Genomic DNA, 13,794 nt, shown 5'->3' on the forward strand with positions numbered 1-13,794 from the left:
GTGTGTGAAGATTCTGAGAGAGCCCAAGCACAAAAAAGGGTGGGTTAGGGGGAGGAGCAGAGAATCTCAAGCAACTGCACACTCAGCAGGGACCAGGACCCGAGGCTCCATCCCACAACCCTGAGATTATGACCAGAGGGGAAAAGAAGAGTCTGATGCTTAACCTGCTTAATGGACCCAGCCACTTAGGTCTCCCTTAGCACTTGCAGTTTTATTACTTCACCTTCAGTTTTATGACACAGGGAAGAATCTCCTCGTATCCTGGCACTCTGGTTTTTATCTGTAGGGATACTGAACACCTAGCTTCTCTTCAGTCCAGTGCTTCTTTTTCTAGGTCACTTCTGGATGTGGTACTGCATTTATAGCAACCTTCTGTTCCCTATTGATCTTGTAACCTCTGGTGCATTCAGTAACTTTATTAAATTCGGAAGGTAGTATTTCCCACTTTTGAAAGTAAACCATCACACAAACAGAACTAGAGTGTGCATGCGGAATGAATATTTTATTACTAGATTATAAAAATAAAATACAAAATAATTTTAAAACAGAACTTAAAACACTGTACAAAGCTTTAATATGATACAAATGGGGAAATTAAATAAATAATTACACTTTTATGTACAGATGGCCTATACAAAAGCACTCCATGTTTCTGCCAATACTCTTATGTCCTTGGTTGCCTGAGCAAAAATGCATAAAGAGGGCTGCTTGGAGGGAAAAGGACAATACAATACCTTTGGAAGTATTTCAAAGAGCAACTTCTCATCACTCTGGTTTCATGAAGAGGAGGAGAAAGGGAGAAAACCTTGGGATTATTAAAGTCCTCTATTCTAACTTAATGGTCTTGCTCGACAAGAGAATTCTTCTGGTTTGTGGTTCAATCGATGTTAACAGCTGCCAACAGTTCATTACTTTCAAGAATTATACCTAAGTCAAAACTAGATGTCTCCCCGTCCCTCTTTCTTCCTAAAAGCTGCAAACTGGTAAATAAATGGCCCAATTGAATCAGCACTTGGCAATTTTAGGAATGGAGTCAGGAGGGGGACAGGAGCTGTGCAGGAGAGAGGAGTGTGTGGGTTCAAGCATCAGTCGTCTAATCAGTTCTCTTCTTTCTTCAATTCACTCAATCCGATTTCAGAGCCCCAAGAGGCAGGAGTGTTGTTTACCTCATCTTCCTAACTGTATTTCTGAATGCTTTTTACCTTAGTGAACTAATTTATCTATCTTGTGAATCGTTTAAAAAGAAAATAGTTTTGAAAAGTCCTAAGGGCTTTCCCCTCCCTGGGTCATTCCCTAAAATAAATCACATTCAAGCTCTGGTCACCTTATTTATCCCTGTAAGTGAAGAACAAGACCCAGATTCCAAATATGGGGAAATGCTGTGAATGAATTTTTAATGATTTTAAACTGTGTACTGTAAGGCGGGTAGAAAGGATCATATGGCAAGGAGAGTGTATATTAAAAACTTGGGTTTACTCCATGTTCTTTGCTGGGTGAGTGAACACTTCTGTACATAATATGAAATGGTATTAAACTACTGAAAAGAGGGGTAAAATTCCTATCCATCATTAGTATGTAAAATTATGCCATGGGAAAATTCTCTAGTCACATAGATTCAAATATCTGCCTCATGGAATCCTATTCTATAGGTCAAGGAACCCAGAACCTCTGGCCCAGGGGTACCGAAGAGACATGTCAGCATCACCAGCAATACATACTATGCCCATACTGTTACTTCCAATTTAACAGGCAGACTCTTAAAGTTTCACAGGGTAATGAAAAAAAGGCCTCATTTCCTTTACATGTCTCCTTAGACCAAAGATCCAGCAAAATGTAAGGAACTATTCAAATCATTACTAAATGTTACTTGTTGGTTATTCAGTTTTTTGAGATTGTGTATAATAACTACAAAGTTACCTTGATCTTGTCACATACTTTCATATTCTGACCAACAAATTTGCTCAAGGGGAATAATTAAACAGCAAGCTTATATTTTCAAAGTCAGAGCAAATAATCATTACAACTCAGACAATGTACTGATGGGCCAAGACTCTAATGTCATCATTTCATGTCCAGCCAAGGATTTCTTAGGGACTGAGGTGTGCAGCATCCAAATTCCCCTTCAAATTAATAGGGATCCTTGTCCTATGCCCTGGATTTACCTAAGAACTATAGGAATTCCCTATATACTTCCTGCAGCTCTCCCTCGCACTGTTGGCAACTGAATTTGTAGGCCCCTAAGACTATCTGGGTTAAACGTTCTCCTAATGCCAAAGGGGCAACCAAATGATTGAAAAAATCCAATGATATGATGTTTCCACACTCCCCTCCCATCTTCAAGGTGTACACTAGAGTTCTACTGGATGGGGGCAGGGAAGTGGGAGGTCCTCACCACCACCTGGGGGCTTCCATGTACCATGTCCTCCTATGTGGTCTGAGGACCGCAGCTGCTGCATGTTCCCTTCTCTAAGTTAAGGTCTAAATCTGCACCTGGAACTCGGGTGAATATTGACATGTGGGGACTACCGTAGTGGTTATATGCCTCAATCCTGTAATACTTTTTGTGTTAAAACACAAACTGTACAGACCCAAACTTAAGAAAGTTGAACAATGCCCTGTCACCAACCAGTCTCTCTCTCCTCAGTGATACAGGTGCCAAAATCTGCCTCCCTTTAGGCAAAGTCCCAACACATCTGTGGTAAATGCTCATAAACAGAAGTGGGCAGAATATAAAAGAGTGACTGCAAACAACTTCATTCCAAAATACATGAACATGACAGAAAAAATGATTCCCTAACATACACCATGTTTTGATAGATATAAAGGCATGAAAAAAGTTTTAAATGTGAAAACTTTGATCTCCAAGACTAAATCTAGACTTACCTACAAATTTATATTCAAATGGCCAGAATAAGATGCATTTTTTTTTCCCTAAGCCACTGAACTCTGAATTCCGGATCCTGTTTCTCCTATCACCAATTCCTAATGTTAGATTAAGAATGTAGTTCGCAGAACAAAGAATCCTCTGGGGGAAAAAAGCATCTGTTTTTAACTCAAAGCTATCGGGTATAGAAAAACTAATTATAGTTTTAACTATCTGCGCGTGGGTTTATAAAACATGCACTAAGTACACTTTTTCCTTGTAGATTGAATGCAACCATAGAAACATTTGCATAAAAATCTGTGGCCTGGAAGGAACCTCTGATGATTACCAAAGAACCTCAAGTTCCCCTAGTGGCTAGGAGCTGGATAGAAAGAGATACTGTACTAGTCCACTGACTCAGGAAGCAGCTGGGATTTGCTTAGTATTTTAAAGCAAATAATACAAAGTGGATAATGACAACAGTGGGTATCAATTATCATTTTGCTACTTATTCAGGACTGGAATGACTTGGCAACTTTTACGAAAAAACATTCACTTCCCAACATGCAACTTAAGAAACACAAATGTGCTGGTGCCCTTGTCCGCAAAGCCAGCCTGCACACCAAGGTGGGAATGACAGCGCTTGCCTGAGACCTACCACATTCAAAGATGTTTACAGTCTGTGCTTTAAGGTTACATTTGATATGACCCAATTTGCCTTTGTTCACTATACATTAAAGTTAAATGCCTTTATGCTGTGTAAAAGATGAAATTTTAATATTTTAGCCAATCTGTATACCCTGGAGATATGGCAGCATAATGTAAGAAGAATGCTATCTACAGGGGCTGAGCCCGTGCTAATCCATTTTCTACTCCATCCAAGTAATTCCAGAAACTAGACATGGTAGAGGAGAGGGGAGGGCAAGTAGGACTAGGGTTGTCATTTTTTCATGAGAAGAGAAACCAGGAGGCACTTGATTTTCAAAAGATTATTTTAACTTTTGCCCCATGCTACTTTTATAGAGTATAGTCTGGCTTGGCTTTAATTAGTGGCCATGTCCCTCACCTTAGGTAAAATAACCCAACTGGTTTATAATTACTTGGATGATCCATGCTTGTCACTGAAATCTGAAATATGCCATACTAAAAAAAACTCAAAATAAATTAGAAAAATAAGGAACTAAAACAACAACAATAAATAAATAACCAACTCATTCCGTGTATCATACCTTAAAATAAAGCAAAACCAAAAATCCTGTGCCAAAAATATTTTTTGCTCAGGACTGCCGACTTCTCTTTTAAGCCTGAGACACTGAACATCAAAAAGCACAAACTATGCTTTTAAAAACCATAAAGTAAATCTCTATATAAGATAGTACTTTTAAGTGGACCTATTGATACATTTGATATAACAAGTCTGTTTTCTTTTGAAAGCATCCGAGCAGAAACATCTTTGGTTAACTCTTTCCTCTATTTGCAAAATAAAGTATTCTTATACACTGAGGCTATTTCTCTCTGGATCTGGAGTTCACCAGTGCTATTTAGAAAAGGGGACAATGTAGTGGCGGAGTTGGGAGAAAGACAAAAGAAACCAAGAGAGAGAAAACACCCAATTGCCATGTTGCCATCGCTGCCTGTTTTGACCACTAGAAGAGAAATACCAAAAAGAAAAAGACACATACCACAATTATAGCCTCATCTGTTTTTCCAATGGTTATGACGGGCACATTTCTCAGGACAGGGGTCAAGATAAAAGTTGTGATAAAAGCTGGCTACTTTTAGTACAATTTCGCCAATACAACAAAAAAAGAAGATAATTCTTTAACTGTAGATTACTCCACTCCCCCACCATCCAAAAAATAGTGAGGTGAAAAGAATGTAAAATCGCAACTTTTAAGAGATTTTTTCTTTATACCAATTTATGTCAGACCCATGATTATCATCCCAGTTTATCCTCTTTAACCGTAAGGACAGAATTATGAGATTAACATGACAAATTTTTGAGCCAGTATTACAAGCACATACCGGTAATTTTTTCCCCTATTAAAATCTTTTAAAAGTGAAAATTAAATAACATATCTTGGCTTGAAGGCTGCCAACCCTTGCATTATACACAAAGAAGGCAAGAAGAATCTGAAGTGTCCCATGCCAAGAGCATATTTTCAGAAAATGAAGACAGGCAAGGCCCAAGTGTACACGAGGCACACAAAAAGGAATTTCACCATCTGTGATCTTGAAATTACAAATGGAGAATGAGAAAGAATGAGTTTATATAAGCATATGCTTCTCTATATATTTATAAATATTTATATCATTTACCATGAAGACATGCAAGTAGTGTTACAGCAACTATTGTACAATATAATACAGAATGACCGGTCTTCCAATATTACAGTTGCTTTAGTTAAACAGCAAATATATCTTATCTATGGCATTCCTCTGTAGTGCTTGAAACCGGAGAGAAATTAAGATTCCACACTATGCTACATTTTCTTATGAGATCATATAGGACTCAATAGTGTTTTGAGTTTCGTTTTTTGTTTTTAAAAAAGCTCAACACAGATAAAGAGAACGAGATAAGTTCAGTGCAGCTTCAGGGCAGCTTTGATGCAGCATTAGAATGTATTCACTTGGTGAGGAAATATACTTTTCTTTTTTGTTGTTGTTTTTTGTTTGTTTTGTTTTTTCTGTTTTCCAATTCAACCATATTAGGTTTGGCAGCAAACACAAGGTCAAAGAGAAAGCACAGATGTTTGCTAGAAGGCAAATTTCAACAGCAAGCAGACTGATTTACCTGACCTCAATAAGGTCTCTACAACACAAAACGCCTACAGAGTAGAAAAGAGCCCATTTGAAAAATCTAGCATCATTTACTTTTGTCTGATTTCTGGTAGCAGAAGAGTGAAATTAGAACAAATATGCACCTCCTCGTAGCTTTATAAATTGAGGTTACAAGGAAATCAGGTCCAAAAGCCCAAATATTCAAACTAAAGCACAGGAGAAGCAGGTAATAAAACATTAAAAGATAAATATTGAGCCTAAATTTATTTCCCCAGATACTCATTCCTTATTGGCTAAATGTATAAAATACAAAGTTTGAGGATCATCAGCCTCAACAACGTACCTAATTTCTTTCTATTTTTCTTTCTAAATCTCTAAGAGCATAAAGTCACATTCCACAGCATTGTACTTCCCTGGTATCATCTTGGAGGTTGCTATTGGAAATAGTCAGTATCTAGAAGACCTAAGAAAGCAAGGTCTACTCTGGTTGGTCTTCCTTCCACAAGGACGAGACAAAGGGGAAGAAGATTCTTTTGTCTTAAACGGTGTTTGCCCCACTCTGTCCCTGTCCTTAAAGCAGTAATGCCTGCACAGTAAGCTCTGCTTACACTTCTTCCTTTACCTAAGTTTCAGTAGTTCTTTTTCACAATAAAAATATACTGAGTTAAAAACTGTTAACTGTTCTTTTTTTCTGCTCCACAGAAAAATATTAGGACACACACACACACACACACACACCAAAAAAAAAAAAAAATCCACCAAACAACTGGATTTGAAATTCTCAGCATGTGCTGCTAAAAGCATATTAGAATGTATTGTTAAAATAAGAGAAAGGAGATTGCATCAGGGGAGATATACTAACTTTAAAAACAGAAATCCAGGGAGGGTAGTAAAAGGTGTGAACTCTCAAACACACAAGCCACAAGTATAGGAGCACTGGCTCCCCAGCGTCAGACTTGTTATATACCCTCATATTAGAGCAATTCTGACTCTCCAAGGTTGGGAAGTTTTGAATGAAAATAATAAAACAAGAAGTTTCGCTTTTGCTATAATATCTTTGAGGAATGCCTTAAAAAAAAAACAGGCCAAACCCCTTAAAATTCCATTCCATTTCTTACTTCAACTTTTTTGTTTCAAAGGCAGCTAAAAAATGAGAAATCATTTAATCTTCCCCTTGGATTTTGCTGGATTGCCCCTTCTTATGCAAAGGCATTGATTCCTGATCTGCTTGCTGCCTGCCTTAGGTAATTCCTTATATTTATGTCTTCTTATAAATAATTTATCATGTTACTTTCTTTTGCAAGAGAAGATCAACACTGATTTTTTTTTTAAATAGACAGTACAGGGACACACATGCATCAGGTTTAGGAGGAAGATCTCACACCTTTCACAGAGATGCAGCCCGGCTCCTATCTGCTGAGTTTAGTGGCTGACTTACTCTTCCCCGGGGGGGCTTTAGTGCTGGCCGAGTGGTGGTGGAGGCTGCTGGATCCTTTCAGGCCATTCTTGCTGGGTTTGCAATGCTCCTGTTGGCAGGACCTCCTGGAAGAGGAAGATCCTGAGTGGCTGGGAGGTGACTTGCTTCTCCCCAGATGCGGGGATGAACTCCTCTGGTCATGGTGGGGCCGTCCAGCCCTGGATGGTGAGGAACTGGATGTGCGAGGCAAGGAAGAGCTTCGAGGAGAGGCACTGGGACTCCTGCGAGGGACAACTGGACTCTTGGGTGGTGTTTTTGGATTGTGAGGGGATCCTGGACTCTTGCACTGAGTAGTGCTCCGGGATTTCTGAGATCCATTTTGAAGAATCTGGGCCAGGCGGGAGAAAAGGTCTGAGTCGGAATTGCTACTTCCTAGGACTTTGTATCTGCGGAGCCTTAAAAGAACACAGAAGAATTATTTTCATTTTAATTCAAGTGTATCCAGACATAGTGTCCTCATCACAATGTGTACAATGTGAGTCAAGCCAGCAAACACTGGAAACAGAGTTACTCTTTCACATACCAGTTGTATGACCCTGGACAAATTACTTAACCTCTCCTAGTGTGTATTTTTTTTTTTTTTAAGTACAGTTGACATACAATGTTATAATAATTTCAGGTATACAGCACAGTGATTCCAGAATTCTATAGATTACACAATGTTCACCACCGTAAGCTCTGTTACCATCTGTCACCATACCAGGTTATTATAATACCATTGACTATACTCTTTTTTGCTGTACTTTCCATCCCTATGTCTTATTTTATAACTTAAAGTTCGTACCTCTTACTACCCACCCCTTACGTTCCCTCCCACCCCACTCCCTCTCTGGCAACCAACGGTTTGTTTTCCATATTTGAGTCTGTTTCTGTTTGTTTGCTTTTTTTCAGATTTCACATGTAAGTGTGAAAATACCATATGATTTCACTTATATGTATTTGGTATCTGTCTTTCTCTAATTTCACTTAGTATAATACCCTCCAAGTCCATCCATGTTGTAAGTGGCAAGATTTTGTTCTTTTTTATGGTTGAGCAATATTCTATTATATTCTATGTACACACACACCCCTACATCTTTACCCATTCATCCATTAATGGACACTCAGGTTGCTTCCATATCCTGGCTATTATAAATAATGCTGCTATAAACATAGATGTGCATATATCTTTTCAAATTAGTGTTTTGTTTTCTTTGGGGTAAATACCCAGCAGTAAAATTACTGGATTGTATGGCAGTTCTATTTTTCATTTTTTGTGGGAATTCCATACAGTTTTCCATAGTTGCTACATAAATTACATCCTCACTGGCAGTGCATATAACCGCTCCCAGCTTTTAATGGGAATACTATCTACCTCCCATGATTACTGAGCAGCCAAGAACACTGGCCCAAGTAAAGTATTTAGTTGGCTGTCTGCCATTTAGGACTTAAATATTGTTAGTCCCTTTCCTCCTAAACCATGTTTGCTCTTCTTCTTCTTCTTCTTCTTCTTTTTTTTTTTTTTTTTTTTTTACGTTTTTATTTAAGTAATCTGTACACCCAACATGAGGCTCAAACTCTCGACCCAAAGATCAAGAGCCACACACTCTTCTGACTAAGCCAGCCAGGCACTCTGGCATATTTATTCTTCTAATTTTAGGATCAACTTAATGCAATGTCTCTAGCATGTTGGTAAATGAGAGAGAGAGTAAAGCATTTTGTTTAAGGCTCCTACAACAGAAATTTGGCATGTGTATATGCAAACATTAAACCCCACAAAATATAAGTCTTCAACATAAAGTGTACTCTCCAACAGCAGGAACTACAGATAAAAGTATATTTCAGGGCAGCCCCGGTAGCTTAGCGGTTTAGCGCCGCCTTCAGCCCAGGGCATGATCCTGGAGACCCGGGATCGAGTCCCATGTCGGGCTCCCTGCATGGAGCCTGCTTCTCCCTCTGCCTGTCTCTGTCTCTCTTTCTCTCTGTGTGTGTCTCTAATAAATAAATTTTTTAAATCTAAAAAAAAAAAAAAGTATATTTCAACCTCATTTAACACTTTGCAAAAGGAAAGAGTAGTCACTGGTTTCTCTGGGCCTCACTTTCTGTCCCTGACAATAGTCCAAGATTCAGGGTAGCTGGGTTTGGGTGCTGACTGCCCATCTTACTGGCAATTGAATTGGGCCTTAGAATTCTAAATCTAGAGAATATTTATATGAACAGCAGTGTCTTCTCTACCCTAAACATCTGCCTTGGCCTAAAATCCATTCAGTTAAAGAATTTAAACCTCAAAGTGCTGACACGCCACTTCTTCTAGAAGGAAGTAGGAGAACTTCCAAGGTTGTATTAGCACCTGCAGGACACAGGGGTATAAATAGCCATCAACACCATCACAGGTCATTATTTTTTTCTCTGAATTCTCTCCTCTTCCTTTCTCACCATCTACTTATTCTGACATGATGAAACTCATTCTGGTTAAGCCTACCCTTGTGGATCTTATAGAAAACTTTGAAGAATGAAATAAAATCCTCCTTCTGTACCAGGACCTATGTGGGAAAGCTGAACTCCCCCTGAGTTCCCAGATGAGATCCAGGTTGGTCAGCTCTGTAATATTTGACACAATGTCACAAACTTGGATTAGTTACCAAGTGTTACTTTTAAGGGACATGTAAAGTGCTAAGTAATAAGTGATAATCAAGATTTGTTTGCTGTGTTCCAAAGCAGCCCAAGCCACAGATACATTACCTCTATTAAGTACAGAGGATAAGCAGAAGGAAGAGGGCACGTGTGGCTACTGTTCATGGAATCAACTTTCCAAAATGTCTCAAATGACTGCTGTTTACTCATTGTCATTCTTCCTGTGGAAGTCTAGTCCCACTGGCACTTCAAATCCAATGCTTAGGCACTCTTAAACCTGAAACCCTATAGCAACTCAGAACTAAATTTACCTTAGCTAAGGGGAGCAAGTTCTGCTGCGTAATGATACAGACAGAATCTTACTTTAATATACTTCAGGGACACCTGGGTGGCTCAGCAGTTGAGCATCTGCCGTAGGCTCATGGCATGATCCTGGGGTCTGGGGATCAAGTCTCATATCAGGCTCCCTGAGAGGAGCCTGCTTCCCCCCCATCTATGCCTCTGTCTCTCTGTGTCCTTCACGAATAAATAAAATCTTAAAAAAAATAATACACTTCAGAATCCATAACATGTGGAGACCTTCTGTTGTACTAACAGGCTATGGTCTTCATGTATTTTGATTTCCACCTTGTTTTTGTTAAGTGGCCATCCTTTTTTTCATTCTTCTCCAAAGGTTTAGACCATTCTAGTTTGTGGAATGAGTAATTGCTCCACAAGGAAAGCACTCTTAACTGGTTTATCACCACCACCCCCCACCCCGCCCAGGATTTTCCTCTCTCCTTTAAAATATAATCACACTGTAGCCAACTATATATGAGAATACTTCAATAAACAAGTATGCCATATAGTCAATATTAAACTAATACTTTTTATTATGTATGGATTTATGTATCATGAGACCTAGGGAAACTGCCTATAGGGTTTTTGTGTTTGTTTAATTCATTATAATCAGATAAATAGCACTGTTACCAGGGCCCATTCATCAATTTACAGACAAAATCTTTTTCACTAGAATTTGACATCATAATGATATCTGTTATAATGGGATTATGACTAGAAAAAGCTGTAAAATTACTGAGTATATAGCAGTTAAAATGGACTAAAAGAGAAGTAAACTACGTTGTGTACTAACCAAGCCCTGCATAAAGCTCTACATGCATGCAACCTTATTTTATCCTCCCCCAAACCACGAGGCAAATAGAAGACCTATTTTATAGATGAGGAAACTAAGGGTCACACTGCTAGAGGGTGGGGGAGCTAAGAATAAATTTGGATCAGCATGACCTTGTCTATGGCTATAAGGCTTGGGGAAGGTAGGAAGGAAACAAGACGATGAGAAGCAGGCAACAAATAAGTGAAACCACTGATATAATCAGACAAAGAAATAACACTATGCACTTAACATAGTAAGAACACGGAACATTACCTGGCTTCTACTCCAGGCCTCGTGGGTGGCTTTCCTGGTGGTGGCCGAGGCAAGAACTGAGTTGAAGTTGCGCTGCTGACTTGATCTGTGCTGACCCAAGAAACTGGCCGTGGAATTTTGCTCTTTCTGGACTGGGAAATGATGGGTGACAGAAAGCTGTCTTCGGCTGATCTGCTCAGGTGTGAATCCACAGCCAGTCTTGAAAAGGGAGCAAAGACTTCCTCCTCAGAAAAGGGAGCTGGAACAGCGGCTAGTCTCTCCTCTAGCAATTTATCAGAGGCACTTGAGAGGTCCCCAAGGAAAGACTTGAGTTGCCTTTTTTCCACCAGAAGCCTGACTAGGTCTGGCTGATAAGCTTTCTTTTGGAGGAGCTTCTCTTTTGCAGACACTGGAGAGGAGGACTCAAAAGTTGAGTCTATCTCTTGTGCTAAAACAGGGATTCGGCTGTGTCTAGTTACAAAGGATGACCTAATCATATCCTTCCGGGATGGGGGACAATGTTCACTCTCTGAAACACAATGAAATAATTCTCCATTTCTAGGGGCCATTTTCTCCCTCTTACCCTCTTGGTGCAAAAAAGTAGACAGGTCTCCCTGCTGACCTGGCAAGTCTTCACTCCTGATGTCATCATCCTTAGATATCTTACTTTTTTGCATTGCTGCCACCTGACCTATCTGTCCTTCAACGTGTGGGTCAATGACTTGTGGAGAAATTTCTGAAGTTCCGACTGCCAGAAGCTTCATTATCTCCTGATTTTTGTCTTGATTTGGCACTACACTAAAAGTCTGTGTCTTTGTCACATCAAGAGGTTCAGTAGTAGCTGAGTGATCCCTTTCCACAGTTACCAAGTCTCCTGGAAGGGAGGCGATCTCAATATAATGCTGCCCTTTGCTTAACTTCTCATCTTCATTATCCAACCCTAGAAGATTGCTTTTCTCTTCGGTTTCCCTAGGGAGACTCTCAAATTCTCTCATAGCCAGTCTGTTATGGTCAGGAAGGTCTTTTGGTCCCAGCTCTTGAGATTTGTTACACTCTCTAATATTGGGTAACAAGTCATGACCAATATGATCTATCTGAAGCCCCAAGTCTGTTCTGCTTCCTCCACTAGGAGGTTCGCCCTCTGTTACAACTAGGCCAGAGAAGTTCTCCCTTGGAGAGTAAAGTTCCACTGTGGGTTCCAAGGGCTGAAGGTCTTTCTTCTCTGGCTGCTGACCATAGTGAAAGCTTCCTGAAGTTGATTGTGTGGATGCCACAGAAGGCCTAGGAATCGTAATCTGGAGAGACAGGAGAAAAAATATTATGCAATAATGTGAAATATAATGAAGATGAGTGGTTTGAAATTTCACACTTCAAATTCTAATTTATAAGAGGAACACAGATGTTGACCAGGTCTGCCCAACTCATATTTCAAATGAACAATTCTGAATCAAAGTACATGACACTCAAGCTCTCCTACTCAGGAGCTATACAAAACAGTTTCCCTGTGGGCTCATTGCTGCCTTTTCTTTAGACTTCTCTGTGCTCTGGAAGACTGATCTTTATGGACTGCATGATCCAGGCTCCCTTGCCTTCTGCTTTCTGGCCTGGTTTGCCCAATGGGCAGTTCCAACAAATAAAATCAGAGGAGAGAAAGGTCTGGGTATTATTATTATTTTTAAGAAGATTAATGTATGTATGTATGAAAGAAAAAAAGAGAGAGAGAGAAGAGAGAGAGAAGAGCAGAGGGAGAAGAACAAGCAGACATGGGGCTCGATTCCATGACCCTGAGATCATGACCTGAGCCAAAATCAAGAGTTGGGTGTTCAAGCGACCATGCCACTCAGGCGCTCCAAGTAGTAATTCTCTCTACTTCCTGCCCAAGGGATGACAGCTTTGGTGGTGGCTACATGCTACCACTTCTGGCCACCGCTGCTATCGCATGGCCCTTCTCCCAGCTTTTGCTCCCTCTTCTTCAAGATAGAAATGGCTCCCTCCACTGATGGTCCTGTTAGTTCTCTTAACTCTACCCACACATCTGTAAACAATTCTTTTCAGTAAATTCTAAGTCCCCTTGAGTGTGCCAGCTATTTTCTGCCAGAAGCCAGATACAGGATTAGAAGAAAAAAATGACTGGCAAATTATTGTACATTTAAAAGCTCTAGATTTACATTCTGTTTCCTATAACGCCTCTAAATCAAACAATGTTAGGAATATTTTATCTTTCTATAAGCAAAGATATACAAAGATGTTTCCTAATGTTTCATTACCTTCTTTAATTTTTTTAAGGTCAAACCTATGATAAATTAAATTCTACCATCCTTCCACTGAGGTCATTTCAATTCTATGTAAATGAGATTCAATGTCTAATAAGAATGCCCTTTCTTAAGACTCCACATTTTCACATTTGTTAAAAGTAACATGTAAGAAAAAAAAAAAGACACTTAACGAGGCAGAAAATATCAACCACATAAACTGACACGAAAAAAAGCTTTTCTGCAAAATCAAAGTAGTTAATTACTTAATGAAGCTAATTTAGTTCTAGGAAAACTATGGAAATTGCTTTTGCAAGTCAAAGCAAAATGAATTTAGAACTGTTCATGGGAGATTCTACTTAGACCCCACTTTAGTCCAAAGACATCAAGTAATCAATGTTGT

General features: G+C 39.4%; 1 protein-coding gene across 4 annotated transcripts in view; it reads right to left on the reverse strand.

Moving 5' to 3' along the window:
* Window positions 1–483: 483 nt before the first annotated feature.
* The window catches only part of TTBK2 (tau tubulin kinase 2), a 174,096-nt gene continuing 160,785 nt past the window's right edge, over window positions 484–13,794 (reverse strand). For all 4 annotated transcript variants that reach the window (XM_072808944.1, XM_072808946.1, XM_072808947.1 and 1 more), the window contains 2 exons: window positions 11,161–12,434; window positions 484–7,516 (listed from right to left, as the gene is read on the reverse strand). In XM_072808944.1, coding sequence (XP_072665045.1) covers window positions 7,054–7,516; window positions 11,161–12,434 — 1,737 coding nt within the window. In that variant the 3' untranslated portion in view covers window positions 484–7,053. The remainder of the gene's footprint in view (window positions 7,517–11,160; window positions 12,435–13,794) is intronic.

Source organism: Canis lupus, chromosome 32 (genome assembly GCF_048164855.1).
Source record: "Canis lupus baileyi chromosome 32, mCanLup2.hap1, whole genome shotgun sequence".
NCBI classification, from domain to species: Eukaryota; Metazoa; Chordata; class Mammalia; order Carnivora; family Canidae; genus Canis; species Canis lupus.